The 18639-nt window shown below is 30.8% G+C and overlaps 1 protein-coding gene across 1 annotated transcript; it reads left to right on the forward strand.

The window, feature by feature from the left end:
• The first annotated feature begins 5576 nt into the window (after positions 1 to 5576).
• On the forward strand, positions 5577 to 13897 carry LOC134718398 (neurofilament heavy polypeptide-like). Its single transcript, XM_063580899.1, has 9 exons — positions 5577 to 5660; positions 6711 to 6921; positions 8001 to 8090; positions 8568 to 8618; positions 9734 to 9793; positions 9961 to 10290; positions 11547 to 11648; positions 11788 to 11997; positions 13788 to 13897. Exons 3-9 carry the CDS (start codon positions 8003 to 8005, stop codon positions 13895 to 13897), a joined length of 951 nt encoding a protein of 316 aa, XP_063436969.1. The 5' UTR covers positions 5577 to 5660; positions 6711 to 6921; positions 8001 to 8002.
• Positions 13898 to 18639: the final 4742 nt, after the last annotated feature.

The raw sequence follows: 18639 nt of genomic DNA on the forward strand, positions 1-18639 counted from the left end.
GACGAATGAACGGACTCAAAGTGTTGACAAAGCGTTAAAAGGGAGGTACAAATGTTAATACGTATTCTAAAAGGTTTGGCAATTGTCACAATGTCACCTTTTATACAAAATGTATGTGTTCGTGCCTGAAGTTAAGAGTTTCATTAATGTCTGAAAGATTTTAATGGAGCTGTATAGATCTTTTGTGGTCACAAATTGTATTACGGCAAAACTAACGGGATGACTTCATAAACCCATCCTCTGTTTGTTATTCATAATGGTTCATATATATTTGCGTCGACTTAACAATCGATACCAGCACTGTATAAACTTTTCGACATACAATGACTAAATTAAATTTGACATTTCAATTAAACTGTGTATTAGTTTACTATGAACGTCGAGTTAATCAAGTACATAAGTGTTGAAAACCGTCACGCTAAATGCCTAAGAATCCCGAATAAAAAGTAATAAATCGCCATCAAAGGGACGTGTTGGTAGTTATTCTATATATTGAGGATTTTGTCAAATCATTGAAGTCGTCTGTCATTGCAGTTAAAAGAACTGATTTGAAGATATATACCTTGGATACGTAAATGTTTGAACTGAGGCGGTTGACCTTCATCGCCGAACAAGTTCCGAAAATGAAGATCGCGAGAAGGAATATACAGAGAAAAATTTGCCCCCATTAGCAGTATTTGATCCTGTAACGAATTTAGTGTTAGATTCTAAAAGGATAAGCGTGGAGTTTTGTTTAATTAAGAGGAAAATTAAGCACGATATTTCAATCATTCGTAACAGTTTCCGAGTTTTAAACTTATTTCTGTGGTGCATGATAATTTAAAAGGAAAAAGTTGTGAGAAACTTTTCTTGGTGTCTAAAGTTAATATACCGAAAGATATAGAATTGGTTTTGGACTATGGATAGACCAAGAGAGATAGGATTCTAGGAAACCCTTGAATGACCGGATAACTCTGTCGCTTCTAAATTAAATGTAAAATGTCAATTATCAATTGGTAAGTAGGAAGACAATAATTCATCGATTTATTTTTATATATACAAATTCAATATTTGGTAAAATTTGTCTAGAGACTAGGTAGTAGTGGTCAGGCTAGCGCTTCGGGCACAATTTGTAAGTTGTGCGTACAAGTTTCAAGAATTGAAATCTATACTTGAACTATGTTTAAAGAATGACTGTAATATCTGTTTCTTTCTAATTAAAGTTTGGATCACATGTTTGATGTTATTTCGAATAGATACTACAGCCTACCTTAACATATTAAGAAAGAAAAAACATTTTTAATTTCATTAAATTTTTTCGTGTCTAAAATATACGTAACAGTGGGGATTAGTGAGTGACTGGATTGAATGTGAAACAATTTCATATATGTTTACAAAAGATCAGGAAATTTGGATATTTTATCGAAAGGTCATTTATTATTTTACTGCATGCATAAATTGATTGAATAGATCAAATTGGTAATAAATATCAATAAAGATATACATTGTATTCCAGAATTCGTCTATGCAAATCACAGGAAAATAATTAATTGGTTGCGTCAATACAAATATTCACCGATTGTTTGTCAACAAACTTTAATATACTTTGTTCTAATAATAAACATTATGCAACTAGACAACAGCAAAACATAATAATCAGGGCAAACATTTACTAGATAGAACATGAATAAGGGCTAATGGACCGGGATTCTGTTTTATACAATATAACAACTAGTTTGATTTTATATGAGGCTTCACACCAGTCCATATGGACTAATACATATAAAGGTAAACAAGGAATGCAGGATATAACTACCGATCGAAAGCAAGGTAGGTAAAAGGCAGTGGCTATGTTGCCGGCTCCGGACTATATGAAATACATTTTATTGAAAAAAATTATCATGAACACACATGATATATGTGGCTACTAGGTGAGATTTCTATAATCTTTTAGTCTTCGACTAGATAAAGGATAACCATCCTTTCGTATGTCGAACAGTTCCACCACCAAATAATAAACCGAAAACTTAATTAACAATCCTAACACAACAACCTTATGTTCACTATTTACATTAGGATCTTTAAGTTTTAATGACTTTATACATGGGAAGTTTACAGTTTTTTTACTTTGACATGGGAAGTTTACAGATTTTTAAGACTTTTTACATACAAAGTTAAGAATATTTCTGATTTTTTACTTTAAGCAGTTTGTTTTATTTTGGTATAGTACTATTTAATGTAATAACACTTACAGAATAAATTACATAAATTCTTTTTAGATAATTCGTAATTCAGAAAAAAACTAAATTCATAGTCTTTGACCTTTAAGAATTGACCTTTATATCTTTAAAGTAATATGGCACTAATTTATTTACTGTGTATTATGAGGGTAAATAGAAAAAAACGACTTATTTAATGTTAATTCACATATTCATTAACTGAGACTTTAAGATTTAATAAAAAGGATTATACTTTTGAAAATTGTATTAAGTAGACTAGATTTTCATATGTTTGTTTAATTATTCATTGCTGCAACACCCATCCTTGGACCCACTCTTCGTGCATCTTTTTGTTTGCTTGGTCTTTCATCACCAGTTGATATCGTGCATTATGTATAAGGAACACTGACCTTCTTGATTTGAATTTTATTTTGAGATATCAGGTCAGATGTGACTCAGTAAACAGTTTATATGCTTGTTTTGTCCATTAATACTTGTATTGTCATTTTATATGTGAGGTTTTCTTCAAGCACATCAACATTTGAGGTCAGGATGTTCTTACTTGTTCGTAAAATTGTTTGTCTTAATAAGACCGGCAAAATAGCAAAACTCTATACAAATCGCTTTTTTACCGAAGCCGATAAAATAAACCCTAACTAAGAGATGGATGTCCATCAATGTCTTTATCATGTTTATCTTTTATAGTGTGACGGTTATGTGTATATTTTATATATTCAGCTAGCCTATGTTCAAAATATTTGTATGTGCGTGCTAGGTATGTAAAGTAGATGTAAATGATAATACTATAGATTTTTTTTTCAGAGGCTATAAATTGTACATGTACAGTGACAAATGATAACAGTGTGAATGTGAAAAATTGTGAGCTCTGCACATCTACCTCAAGCAATTTTCGTGCTAATGGCAGAATACAGTAATTAAAATAGCTGCCAAGGTAGTGTGAATGATATGATAATGTACATGTAGTTTGGTATGAACTTTAAAGTTTTCTTGCACTAATCTTTGAAATGAAAGAGCTGAATAAGGACTACAAATTGATATAAAAATGTGTGTACACCTAAGTAATACATGTATATTCTTATGGGCCTCAGGAAAAAACAGTCCTACAGCTTACGATGTTAACCTCTTTAAATATGTAAGAAATTGTTATTATATAACATTTACAGAGTAAAAAACAAAAACACTGAAATAAATGTAGATATTGTTTTCAAATCTATATATTATGTATATTGAAGCTCAACATTATGAAAAAATCACACAAGAGAAGAATAACATTCAGATTACAGAAATGAACTTTGCATTATTTTCATAATTGAAAATTCTTAAAACTTAAAACTTTCTCATAAATTCTGTTGATACAATATATACTTCACATTTTGCTGCGCTTCAACAATATTTATTTCTCAGATGATTTGCATTATGTTCAGAGTATGAAGATGTAACCTGTAAGTGTTATCTATAAACTTGTATGTGGGTTTGAATGAAGAAGAGAGGAAACCCAACATCACTATTACAACCTAAAGATTTGTAAAGATCTATATTCAGTCATAAACTATCATTATAATGTTTGTTCCATTTAACGTTTCTAAATTTTTTTCTACAATTTTAATGTATCTAAAGATCTAAATTTATTTGTAGGTGGAAATCATCAGAAATTTATGTAAAGAGGAACCTCCTAAAAGAAAAGACCATTCTGAAACAAAATCAACTAATGTACAAAAGATTGATGAAACTCATCAACAAAGGACAAACAACACAAACACCTCTTATGTTGTCCCGAAAAAACGTCAGATCAAGCACAGAAATTTACTAAAGGCGAATTTTCAAAATTAATGCTGGATAGAAGCAATATGCATCTCGATATTTTGAAATATATTCAAAATTGTTCAACTACATTAAATTAATGCCAAAAGTAGGAGACCCCGCGAATAGTTGTGAAGACTATGCTGATAAAACTAGGAATTTTACTTAGGAGCAAAGATCATCAATCCTAAAATATTTATGTGACAATGTTCATCCAATCACCTTGCAACACCTTGATGTACATGTACCAAGTCTAATTCATGTCACTATTACATGCACTTTGATACACAGACCATCCAACTTTGATTCAGGTTTGTCTGTTTTTGCTTCTCTTTTATTTCTGTCAGAAGAATATTGACTTTGAAATTTTGCTTAGTTTACATGTATTAGTTTGTGTTTAGATTTGTTTAAAGGCAACTACTTGTGATAAGTCAATGGGATTTGGTAAGTAGGTCCGAGACCACAATTGTCGTCCCTTGATTAATATAGTCCCTAGTGTTAACAGTGGGTTACTTGCCAATAATTTTTATACCCCTTCCAAGTTTATTTCTCCATGTTTAATGCCTCAAATTGTAAGTAAGGGGTGAAATTACACTGTAAAAAATTTGGGTCCAGAATTTTACAAGAAAGTAGTGATTTGGTCCAGCTGAAAAAAGGTTAAAAATTAGCAATTTGGAAGCTGTTAAAAGATTTTAAGACACCCTAAACACAAAATTGTCCATATTTTGAGTTAGAGGCGATGAAGTTTTCTATAATTTTGATATAATTTGTCCAAAAAGTAGTACAACACACTGTAAAAATTTCATTGAGAAAGCGCAGGTGGGATTTTTTCAATTTTCATCTATGTTCTAAAAGAAATGCACTACGAATTAATTGTGTTCTCAGACCAGTAGTTGTATTAGCATTGGCACATCTCTTTTCTATAGAGATTGTTTAGCCCATGTTCCTTCAGTCATGCGTGGATAATTGTCTTTCAATATTTGCAACACTGACATGTTAAAGTGTAGCTATTTTAATTCCAACATTTGTCAAAAACAATTCTAATGATTTGCCGTTCGACAAATGTTCCTATTCATTTGTTAAAACTATAATTTCAAGAAAATGAAAACAGCGTGTGCATATTTGTAATCATTAAATAGCAAAAATATTATCATTGATACTCAAAATATTACAGATGAGTGATGCAGGCTATTCAAATCCAAAACCTTGTCATATCTGATTGAAAAATCTCATTTACCTTATAATACTTTTGATCTTTTAGACAAAGAATATAAATCCTTGTAACATATGCATGAAAGTTAAAATAGAAATGTATAAAATAAAAGATGCTGTTAAAAAGATCTGCTGAACAAAAAGTAGAAAGATCACCTTGATAGACAAAGGTAATGTTATTCAACTGAACATTGAACTTGAAACCATTGAAGCAGATTTTATATGATACAATTCCCATTACTTTTGTTAGTTTAAAAAGAATAGATTGTTTAAGTTTATAAATGTCTCTTAAATGTAATACATTTGACAAAAAAAAAAGTTTTTTTCAAAAATGTTGCTACTGATGACAAAATGGATGTCTAGTTCAATAGAGGCAATTTTACCTTAACAGTTCAGGAGTTATGGTGTTGAGATATTGAAAATGAAAGTGTGAGTTTCAGGTTAAATTTTTCGGTCAAGGTAGTTTTTGATGATGTTGAAGTCCAATCAACTTGAAACTTAGTACACATGTTTCCTATGGTAGGATATTCCTAATTTTTATGCCACATTAGATTTTTTACCCAATTTCATGGTCCATTGAACATGGAAAATTATAGTGCGAGTGAGGCATCCGTGTACTTTGGACACATCCTTGTTCTTCCAATTTTAGTTTGTTTGTGACTGTACAACCATAAGGTCAAACCAAATGATTGAAAATAGGAAATATGGTTGATTCCAATTTTGTAAGCTAGGACAAAAGTGGCCATTGAAAGAAATTAGTTGTCTTAAAAAGTATGTTTGAAATGGACAGTCTATTTTTATGTGAAAAAGTATAATATTCTTCAAAAAAACTTATTTCAAATGTGAAAACTGTAGATATAAGCTGCTAAAGGGGAACCACTAATGATATTGTTATATATAAAAAAAAAAAAAGAAGATGTGGTATGATTGCCAATCAGACAACTGTCCACAAGAGACAAAAATATGGGCTTCAACAATGAGCAAAGCCAATACTGCATAGTCAGCTATAAAAGGCCCCGATATGACAATATTAATGTTAAACAATTCAAACAAGAAAACTAATGACCTTATTTAAATATAATAATGAACAAAAAACAAATATGTAACACATAAACAAACGAAACGACAACCACTGATTACAGGCTCCTGACTTAGGATAGGCACATGCATAGATAATGTGGCTGGGTTAAACATGCAAAGTTTTTTTTACATTGGCATTTCCACATATATCACATTACATTGCACTTTCAGTTTCATTCATCAGTCATTAACGTTTTTTCACAATTTAAGGTTAAGTTTTATTTGTTTTGAATGATTAAACCATTTGCATGATTTCAAATGTCATATCCACTTTTTCCTACCTGCCCCTGGAGGACTTTTGAATTCAGTGTTGGTTTGAAATAGCACATCCTATTGATGGCCTCTTTTTCTAAATTTTATTAAAAGTTTCAACTACATAGTTAGATCTTAATTTTTCAGGCTTTTTACATCATATGGCTGATCTAGATGCTGTTTTAAGAGCACAGTCTGTACTGTTTGTGATTGAAGAAGAAGTGGAAACAAAGCTAGAAAATCTGTTGAGTCATACAGATATTCTGTTTAATATGTCCTGAAACACAAACTTCAGCGAAGACCTACTTTAGTAAAGATGCATGGCAGCTTGTTTTAAATACTCTCAAAGTATTAGAAGGTACACAAATGTAACAAGTCTGAATATTAAAAATAGAAAACTAACGACCTTATTTAAATATAAAAATGAACAAAAAACAAATATGTAACACATAAACAAACCACTGATTACAGGCTCCTGACTTGGGATAGGCACATGCATAGATAATGTGGCTGGGTTAAACATGCAGGTTTTTTTTTACATTGGCATTTCCACATATATCACATTGCATTGCACTTTCAGTTTTATTCATCAGTCATTAACGTTTGTCACTATTTAAGGTTAAATTTTAACTTAACTGCTGCAATCAAAGAATTTTCATTGCTTTTTTAGCTCACCTGGCCCACAAGGCCAAGTGAGCTTTTCTCATCACTTGGCGTTCCTCGTCCTTTGTTCGTCTCCGTCGACATCTTTGTTAACTTTTACAAAAATCTTCTCCTCTGAAACTACTGAGTCAAATTTTACCAAACTTAGCCACAATCATTATTGGGGTATCTTTTTGAAAAAAAAATGTGTGCAGTGACCCAGCCAACCAATCAAGATGGCCGCCATGGCTAAAAATAGAACACATGGGGTAAAATGAAGATTATAACTCTGAAAATAAAGCATTTAGAACAAATCTGACAAAGGATTGAATTGGTATCTAGTCAATATCTATTTTCCCTGAAATTTTCAGATGATTTGGAGAAATGATTGTTGGGTTGCCTCCCCCTCAATTGGTAATTTGAAAAAAATGCCTTTTTTGGTTATTATCTTGAATATTGTTATAAATAGAGATAAATTGTAAACAGCATAAATGTTCAGCAAAGTAAGATCTACAAATAAGGCAACATTACCAAAATGGTCAGTTGACCTCTGAAAGAGTTATTGCCCTTTATAGTAAATTTTTAACAATTTTCATTAATTTGGTAAATTGGTTTACAAAATACTTTCCTTTCTATCTAAAGGGCCAAGCTTATTATAGATAGAAAAATTGTAAGTAACAAGAATGTTCAGTCAAGTAAGATCTTCAAACACAATTTTGTCATGAATCCATCTGTGTCCTTCATAGACTAAGGTGAGCGACACAGGGTCTTTAGAGCCTCTAATTTATGTTTTAGATATGTATATTAGTAACACTCAGAAGTATTATGATAAGATTTCTCCATGCCAAACAAGAAAAGGCAAAGCTTTAATAGGTCCAGTTGAAGGTGAGTTTCATATTAATGAATATTGAAAAAAAACATCTGAACGTAAGTACGTATATGTGGAATAATTGTCATTGGTACAAAACCCAGTTACGACATTGAACAAGTATTAAATAAGCTCTCTACGAGTTCAAGTTTGACATCATTATAAAGTTGACTTTTGACTGGTTTCTGCTGGTTTATAGTAGAAACGTGTTTAACTGGCCATGGACCTAAGAGCAAATTGATTTTATTTCCAATAAGTTAATTAATGAAAATATAAAATGTGTAAAAGATTTTCAAGGAGACAACAATGAGCTAGAGACCAATTTGCATAGATGTAAACTACTATTGGTTACTGTTTGGCCTTCAACAATAAGCAAAATCTTTAAAATGTAGGAAGTTATGAAGACTTTGTGACATTATGTTAAGACTTTGTAATAACTTCACCATTGTTTAAAGGATAAAGCTTATTCAAGCACTTTTAAAAAAATTTTGTAGGAAGAATATTTAAAAAGTTTTCAAAAAGGACATCAGACCAGATTAAATCAAGTAAGTAATTCTTGACTTGTGTTAGTATTTTAATTTATAATGGTCTGATTAGTGCTGTTTTCTACTGCACAAGTATTTCTTTGGACATAATACAGTTTGGGTTCTACAGATAAGTCTGAACCATCTTAAATATTTATCAATATGCTCCAGTAACATTGATAGTGCAAGATGTTAACTCTGCATAGTATATTATTTACTTTTTATATTTGTATCGATTTAGTATAAAACCAGATAGGTTGTTCATTTGTGTAAGTTGAAATTTGAAAATTCACCTCTTATTCCATTTTTTTCTCTTAAAAGATGATTTTAATATATTTTTTTAGCTTTTTGGCAGAAAAATGAAATAGCATTTTTGAAAATGTATTTAATTGTACTTAAGGCATCATGAATTATATATAATCATTGATAAAAAATCTGCACCAAAAAATTAGAGGTGAGTGATTTCAGGCTTTCATGATCCTCTTGTTTCTGTAGATATCTTGTTTCAATATTTGTGAAAAATGTTTATGCCAACCTGGGGAGATATGATATAACAAAGAATACTAACAATTTAAGCAGTTTATTTATACACATTTTACAAATGTTTTTGACTGGTCCATCTCTCTTTTTGTCTGTCGCCATCTGTAAACAAAAAAGCTTTGATGGGATTGTTATTGACAGAAATAAGAGGAAGGAAGCTTTTGTCACGAGGGGACTGGATAAAAATCATCGTCTGGATGCTGCCTTCATTTCTGGTGTGATTTTCTTCTTTACATAAATAAAGTGTTAGTTACCATAAAAGCTTCGATAGGATTGATTTTTAGATAAATCTGTAGAGGGGTATTTTTTGTTCAGGAGGGGGACTTTCTGCTTTATGCCTAGAACATGTAGAAAGCACATTTATTTTTTGTTGGTTGGATTTCCTATAAATTTCAATGAAGTGCTGGATATCGGTTAAGGTGGACCACTTTGTCAAGGGGGGGGGGGGGGGGGGGGACTTGGATGAAAATCATAGATTTATATTTTGTTTGCCTAGTGACAATATAGGGATGTGGAGTATGTGATCCTGCTCACTTAACTTAAGTTCTTTTATAGATAACCAAGGTATAAAAAAAAGTTCTATGACATAATTCTAGGTAAAAAAGATAAGAAATCCTTTGATAGTGATGACAGATCTCCATTTAAAGCAAGAAAAGGTAGGTATTTTGATATTTTTTGTATTTAAAAATACTTATTGCTGTTGTTCTACACATCTACAAATTTCCTACTCAATTATGCATGTATCAGGCTTATTATGTTGCATGCCAGAAGCATTTCATCTTAACAAGTCACTTCTAACATCTTATAATTAATTACTTTATAGAAAAAAGAAGTGTATATTCCTTTACAAGTGAGGAATTTTCTCCATTAAAAGCTAGGAAAGCTAGGAAATCCTTTACAAGTGAGGACAGTTCTCCATTGAAAGCTAGGAAAGCTAGGAAATCCTTTACAAGTGAGGACAATTCTCCATTAAAAGCTAGGAAATCCTTTACAAGTGAGGATAGTTCTCCATTAAAAGCTAGGAAATCCCTTACAAGTGAAGATAGTTCTCCATTAAAAGCTAAGAAATCCTTTACAACTGAGGACAGTTCTCCATTAATTGCTAGGACATCCTTTACAAGCAAGGACAGTTCTCCATTAAAAGCAATAAAAGGTGAGTGATAATATGTTATATTTTACCTGTCGACATAGTTGCTGAACTGGTAACTGTCAGTCTGTCAGTCTGTCAGTCCAAAAGACTTTGTTGTTTAATTTTTGTCAAAGTTTTCATGGCTTTTATGAAAAGAAATAATTTTATTTTTGATGTGGAGCTTTGTAAAGGTGAGGTTTTTTTTGTTGATACAATTGCTTTCAAGCAATCTGTAGACTTATACTTATATAAAAACAAACAAAGGGATTGAACTAAAACAACTTTCCTATAATATTCTTTTCATAATCTTCATGTTTGATAATTCCATTGACTTATATGTGTGTTTTTAACAACACGAAAAATCAGAATTGAGCAGTATTTATATTGAATGTTTTTATAAATTTAGAAACACGTCAGAGGGAATCCCAGTTTTGATAAAATACGAGAGTTCTCTGAATTCCGATAAATCTATTTTTGTCATATAAGAAATGAAGTGGAGTTTTTCTTATATGTTACTGTTATGAAACTGATATTTAAGATCATTGTAATTCCATAAAGAAATAGAGAACCATCGTTTAGTTAACATTTAATATACGACCTTGCTCAAAGGTTTGTTTTGGTAATTATGCGCATGCGTATAGATTTCTTGACTTCAAGGGGTTTTAGCTCTGGATTCCCCACTCAATTAATTTATAACTCATGGGATCTTTTCTATGAATGTCTTCTATTGAGGGTTATTGTTGTTGCATTTCTTTAAATCATATGCATCATTTAAAAAAAATGAATGTAGTCATCATCATAGAACATCAGGCAAAATGGAGTCTTCCATATTATCGTTTCGAGTTGTCTCACTTCCTTAAATGTTGAATCAAACGACATGTCCAGTATTAGCTCGTTCTGTCAATAAATGTTGTATTTTATTTAAAACGATCGCAATTTGAACCAATAAATGTGTACGGAAAGGAGTCATGATCACTGACTCACAGAAAATTAAATATTTAAAGAGTTAGGAATGGGGTTCCTCCTAGAACTAATGTAGGAAAATAGGTGAAAAGATACGAAGTGGAATATACTTTCTCTCACTCTGAGTCTTAGTGACTGCTGTGGAAAGTAAACTTGGAATTGATAGTACAAAAATAAAACACAATAGGCCTAATTTCATTGTTCTTACAGGATACAACATATAAATATTAACATTTTAAGTAATTTAAGAAACAGTTTATGCAGACACACTTATTGATACAATCAAGGTTTAACAATAAACTATGACATAATTGTAGGTAGTAGAGATAAGAAATCCTTTGATAGTGATGACAGATCTCCATTAAAAGCTAGGAAATCCTTCAATAGCAAAGACAGTTCTCCATATAAAGCAAGAAATGGTAGGTATTTTCTATATTTTGTATGTTGATATATTTTTTCTGTTCTAGACATAACTGTGTAGTAAGCTGACTTAAAAAAGAACACACAAGTTTCTTCGTAACACTTACTTCTAACACTTTACAATTAATTTCTTTATAGGAAAAAGAAGTGTGGATAATTCTTCATTAAAAGCTAGGAAATCCTTTACAAATGAAGATAGTTTTCCATTAAAAGCTAGAAAATCCCTTACAAGTGAAGATAGTTCTCCATTAAAAGCTAGGAAATCCCTTACAAGTGAAGATAGTTCTCCATTAAAAGCTAGGAAATCCCTTACAAGTGAAGATAGTTCTCCATTAAAAGCAATAAAAGGTGAGTGATAATATAAATATGTTATATACCTATTACCATTAAAAAGAGGAAGCTAACATAGGGGACAATGAAAGTTAATACCATTACTTTAACCATTCAAAATCCTGAAATTTAGATTTTGATCCAGATAGTCATTTGAGCTTATGCCATCACTTGCTATAATCCTCATGAATTATTTCAAGAATCTTCTGTTCTGAAATTAATTTTGGAATTTTGGATCCTTAAATGCTCTTCAACTTTGTATTTATTCGGCTTTTTAACTATTTTGATCTGAGCGTCACTGATGAGTCTTATGTAGACGAAACGCGCGTCTGGCGTATAAAATTATAATCCTGGTACTTTTGATAACTATCAAATACTTCAAAATAACTTAAAGTGAATGTTCCTTAGGGTATATAGTTTATAAATTTTAATTGATGATTTGATTCATCAACAAATCTTGATGCTGTTGCTAAGAAAAAGAACATAGTTTAGTGGTTTTTGTGAAATTGGTGTCTTTTTAATAGAATTATGCCATTTTCAATTAATATTTTTTAGTGCGTCTTTTCATGTTGTAATGTTATACTATTGTTAATAAGGTTAGGGTAAAGGTTGGCATCTGTTAAAACATTCAAACCTGTTGCATTTATTATATGCACCTGTCCTTAGTCAAGAGGCTGTTGTTTAGTGGTTGTCGTTTGTTGGTGAAATTAAGGAATAATAGTACTGTGGTTGAAGAGTTGCCACAGTCAATTGTCGATTTGACAGTTGCAAATCCAGTTTTACTGCAACGCGTAAGGGAGCCAGTAAAACGGTTATTTGAGACAGTCAAATCAAAATTTATGGTGGCAACTCTTCAACTTCAGTACTGTTATTCTGATTCTAATGCATTATAAAAAGAAATAATACGATGGCTTTTATCCAATGAAAAAATAAATGTTACATAAAAATTGCATTAGAATGGTAAATTGACCTCTTCAGAAGTTATTCACCTGGAAAGACAATTTTTTTGTAGGAAGTATTTTTTTCAAAAATCATCTTCTCTGAAGCTACTAGACCAATATGAACTGAACTGTACTTGAATTTTCCTTAGGGTATCTTGTTTGTATAAATATTATCCAGGGATTTGATCCTTCATCAATGAAGTCTGATGTTGTAAAAGTAGAACATAGGGGTTAATTGCAGTTTTTGACTAATATCTCAAAGACAAAAGCTGTTAGAGTAAAACTCAAGTTGCTGTTGTTAAAGTAATTATCAGGTTAAGATCTATAGGCCTTGTAATTTTCAGACATATCCAACAACCCATTGTCAGGTTACTGTTCCGAAATAGTTATTTTGTTAGGGAATTTCATTGTTTTTGGTTATTATCTTCAATTTTTTTTTGAGATATATAGAGATAAAATGTTACAGCAAAAAATGTTCAGCAAAGTAAGATCTACACATGAGTCAAATGAGTGAATTTGAAATGAGATATTAAACTGTATGCAATTAAAATAGGAGGAACAATTTATTTGCTTATATTTTAAGATTCTGTGGATTTATTGATTTTCGTGGGATACCAATTTTTGTGGATTACGTGGGTGTAGGCGAACCACAAATTTGAATACTCAACGAAGTAGGAATTTTATATAGGTTTGTTTCAACACATAATAAAAACCATGAAATCAAATATACTAGAAAGCACAATTTTTCCACAATCCAAGAAAACTGGTATCCACAAAAATAAATGAATTCACAGTAAGACAGCTTACATGTTCCTATATCCTTTTTTTATTTATTTTAATTGAAGTAAATGAAAAATATTTCCTCAGGTATGCCCATCTCCTTAGTTATAAAGGCAAAAGAAATGAAAGCTGAAATTATAGAGTATCTGCAGAATTATAAGCCATTTAAATCATTGCCAAAAGTTGGAGATATCTGAGGAAATGAGAGATGAATTAACTTCATATCTTAGCTTGACATATAAAGACATTTTCAATCTATCTGTCAGTTCTGACATTCCATCTATGATGCACAACACTATATCATTCATAAACATCATTCAGGAAACAAAGGTACAACTTTAATGAGAGAAAACAATATTTTTTTTTACTTTCTGTTACATAAGGAATAACAGTACTGTAGTTGAAGAGTTGCCACCGTCAATTGTTACAAAGTAGACAGTAAAACAGAGATTTGCGACCCGATGAATGATTTTTTTCAGTGGTTTATTTATGTTAGCTGAAATATTTTTGTAATAGGCCTAGGTAACTATAGCTAAGATGATAGACTTAGTGCCTCATGTTCAATAATATTCATGTAATTACAGTAGCCCATCCAGAATTATTCAAAATGTTACAACTTACATGAACATCAGTGTAAAGATTAAACTTAATGATATACATTTTCCGTTTTTTCAGGAAAACAAAGTTATTTCCTCTTAGATTTTATTCTAAAAAAAAATCCCAATTTGATGTTTAAGGGACCCATTTGAAAACACCTAGAATCATCCCTGGTGGAATAACCTTGGTTTTCTCCTTTTTCATTTACATTGTTATTGTATTTAACCTTTTAATTTTCCAGATTTAAATAATCCAATAGATGTTTGCCCAAATTTAGAAAGGACCAGTGAAACTACTGGAGAATATGAAAGGATTGGTAAAAATACTAAAAAAGGTAAATAATCTAAAGTTTTTACAACTTTATATCAGTCCAAAGATTGTTTGTTCACAGTTTGTCTTTTAAATCTTATTTACAGTCTGAACTGCAACTTGTATACTTTTGAAGATTTGACTGATAAAAGAATTTTATTCAGATTTTGAAAAGGATGATAACAGTTTGTGAAAAGAAGTTTTATCTTTATAATGCACATTTAAAATAGTTTTAATTGTATTCATTCCATACAAATATTTCAGGGAAGGTTAGAATGAATTAATTTTTTTTTTAAATCCTTATTTTCATTTCAGATGCAATTACAGGACTTATTAATCATTCATCGACAAAAGATAAAAAATCCGAAATAGGTGAGAAATCATTTAGTATAAAATAATAGTTGGTTAAAACCTCACATTCCCCTCGTATAATTTAGTATACATTTAATAGTTCTTTAAAACTCCACCTTTCCCCAACTTTTCAGCCTCATATATTTATTTTTTTATTTTTCTGTCATTGACCTTATATTATATATATACATTCACTACTAGCTATTGATATATTGTTGATTCATGCTGATATTTAACCCCTTGAAAGCAAAGATGGTTATGATATAGCCCTAGATGCTTTTAAAATAAAAAAAAAACCAACACATTTCTCTTTATATTTGAGATGTTACTTTTACTTCTGAGCTTTTTTGGAAATTTATTATTGTTAAATGTACTTGCAATATTATTATTATTGAAACATATACATTTTGAACTTACCAAATGAATGAAATATAATAAGAGGCATTTTGACATTTATTAAAATTATGCACAATAGATCGAAAGATAGGAGTAAAAGAAACAAAAAGATATGCAAATCCTCATTTGAAAAAAATAATATATTTTATTACAAACTTATTGTTATTTTACCCTATATTGAATATAAATCAAAGTCAGAAGTATTTTCTTTTCATGTGAGTTATTAAGAAAGTGTTATTTTTAGCTCACCTGGCCCGAAGGGCCAAGTGAGCTTTTCTCATCACTTGGTGTCCGTCATCATTAACTTTTACAAAAATCTTCTCCTCTGAAACTGCTTGGCCAAATTTAAACAAACATTGCCAAATTCATTATTAGGGTATCTAGTTTCTAGTTTAAAAATTGTGTCCAGTGACCCAGTCAACCAACCAAGATGGCCGCCATGGCTAAAAAAAGAACATAGGGGTAAATTCAGAGATAAACGGTAAACAGCAACAATGTTCAGCAAAGTAAGATTTACAAATAAGTCAACATGACCGAAATTGTCAGTTGACCCCTTAAGGAGTGATTGCCCTTTATAGACAATTTTTTACCATTTTTCGTAAATCTTAGTAATCTTTTACAAAAATCTTCTCCTCTGAAACAACTGGGCCAAACTAAACCGAACTTGGCTACAACTATCATTGGGGTATTTAGTTTAAAAATTGAGTGGCGTGACCTGGCCAACAAACCAAGATGGCCACCACAGCTAAAAATAGAACATAGGGGTAAAATGCAGTTTTTGGCTTATAACTCAAAAACCAAAGCATTAAGAGCCATTTGACATGAAATAAAATTGTTTATCAGGTCACAATCTATCTGCCCTGAAATTTTCAGATGAATGGGACAACCTGTTGTTGGGTTGCTGCCCCTGAATTGGTCATTTTAAGGAAATTTTGCTGTTCTTAGTTATTATCTTGAATATTATTATAGATAGAGATAAACTGTAGACAGCAATAGGAGGTATTGTCCTTTATAGTAAATTTTTAACAATTTTTCTTAAATCTTAATCTTTTACAAAAATCTTCTCCTCTGATACTACCTAGTCAAATTAAACCAAACTTGTCCACAATCATCATTTGGGTATTGAGTTGTAAAAATGTGTGGCGTGACCCAGTCAAACAATTAAGATGGCCTCCACAGCTAAAAATAGAACATAGGGGTAAAATTCTGTTTTTGGCTCATAACTCAAAAACCAAAGCATTTAAAGCAAATCTGACAGAAGTAGAATTGTTTATCAGGTCAAAATATATCTGCCCGGCAATTTTCAGATGAATTGGACAACCTGTTGTTGGGTTGCTGCCCCTGAACTGGTAATTTTAAGGAAATTTTGCTGTTATTGGTTATTATCTTGAATATTATTATAGATAGAGATAAACTTTAAAATACAATAAATGCTGTCAAAGTAAGATCTATGAATAAGTCAATATGACTGAAATTGTCAGTTGACCTCTTTAGGAGTTATTGCCCTTTATAGTCAAGTTTTAACCATTTTTTTGTAAATCTTAGTAATCTTTTACAAAAATCTTCTCCTCTGAAACTACTAGGCCAAGTTAATTATAGATAGAGATAATTGTAAGCAGCTAGAATGTTCAGTAAATTAAGATGTACAAACACATCACCATCACCAAAACACAATTTTGTCATGAATCCATCTGCGTCCTTTGTTTAATATTCACACAGACCAAGGTGAGCGACAGAGGCTCTTTAGAGCCTCTAGTTTTAAAAGCAATGTATTTGCATAATAATAGTCTTTTTAGTTAGTAAAATAAGTTGATGTTTTGTAGGCAGAAAAAGATCAGGAAATAAGAAAATATATACAGCAGAATCCAAGAAGTGTACAGTAAGACTGACTGATATTGGTACTATTAAAAACTTGAAAACATATGTAAGCAAGACAGAGAAAAAAAGAAAAAGAAGGAAGATATGTGTAAAGAACTTGTAAAAAAAAATGTAAAATGTTAAAGGGGCACTAGCTGTCAAATTCATGTTCACCGATTTTACTTAATTTCTAGTATTTGATTTATAATAATGAATAATGTTAACATTTATCCAACCTATTAAAAGTCTACAATAAATATTAAGAGGACACGGTATAAAATTACATAGCTTCATTTCGTGTGTTCTCAGTCTAGACCGCCATCTAATTAATTATTGAGTTGACCTCTAAAGTCATTCAATGATCATATAAGCGATGTAAACATAATTAAAAACCAATTGTTCAGAGAACAATTGGAGGTCTTTCCATCAAAACATTGTATTATGATATGAAAAGTTGTGAAACTAAGTTTAAAATGTCATTTCAATCGTCAAATGATAGCTTCTAGTAAGCTGATTCCAAAAATATATTGTTTCCATACATTTTTTTTAAATAAGGGAGATAATTTGTTACTTCCGGTTTGAAAAATGTTACTTCCGATTATATTTGAATATTTACTTGACACTGATTCCAAAAATATCTGGTTCTATATACTTTTAAATTAATAAAGTACAAAAAATAGCTACTTCCGGTTTACAAAAAGTCACTTCCGGTTGTTTTTTTCAAGGTTAAATGGTTTGATACCTTTTTCTAAAAGTTGTATATCTTTATCATGTATACATATAGAATAAAAGCAAAGGTCAAAATCTAGAACGTCAAATTAAGCTATGACCTTGAGATCAATTTCAAGGTCATAAACCAAGGACCTCAAATCAAAAGACCATAGGTCTTAATTATATTTAGTTAATGAGTTATATCACCAAACGCGTATTTTTAAATACAAGAGGGGAGAAAACTCCCTTTTACATTCAACGTACGCTTGCAATCAAACTTTACATCTTACGACATGTCGCAACTAACAATTTATTAAAAATAATTTGTTGATATCTTATACAGTCTTTGGATATAAGTGAAAATAAGCCAAATTCAAATATTAGAATATGACCTTGACCTTTGACCTTGACCTAATTTTCATTTTTTTGGACCAAGGACCTCAAATCAAAAGATCCTAGGTCTCTATCACTTATGGTTTATAAGATAGAAATTCATATCACTTATATCAATGCATAAGGGGAAATAACTCTCATATGGAGCGGTCATATCGCTTCGGTCAAAATAGGACAAATCATGCGAAGGATATAACGAGCAATTTTGTAAAGTAAATTTGTCATAATCTTTAATGGTTGCAAAGGAGATGCGATAACAAGGAAAACAGTGTTTGGGGAGATAACTCCTACAAAAAAAAGTATTCGTTTACGCAGGGTAAATTTC

Source organism: Mytilus trossulus, chromosome 5 (assembly GCF_036588685.1).
Source record: "Mytilus trossulus isolate FHL-02 chromosome 5, PNRI_Mtr1.1.1.hap1, whole genome shotgun sequence".
Classification (NCBI taxonomy): Eukaryota; Metazoa; Mollusca; class Bivalvia; order Mytilida; family Mytilidae; genus Mytilus; species Mytilus trossulus.

Coding starts and splice junctions, on each gene's coding strand:
- LOC134718398 (XM_063580899.1), top strand. CDS start 8,003: ATGTATATTAGTAACACTCAGAAGTATTATGATAAGATTTCTCCATGC. Junction 8,091..8,567: donor TTTAATAGGTCCAGTTGAAG/GTGAGTTTCATA, acceptor AAAATTTTGTAG/GAAGAATATTTAAAAAGTTT. Junction 8,619..9,733: donor ATCAGACCAGATTAAATCAA/GTAAGTAATTCT, acceptor ACATAATTCTAG/GTAAAAAAGATAAGAAATCC.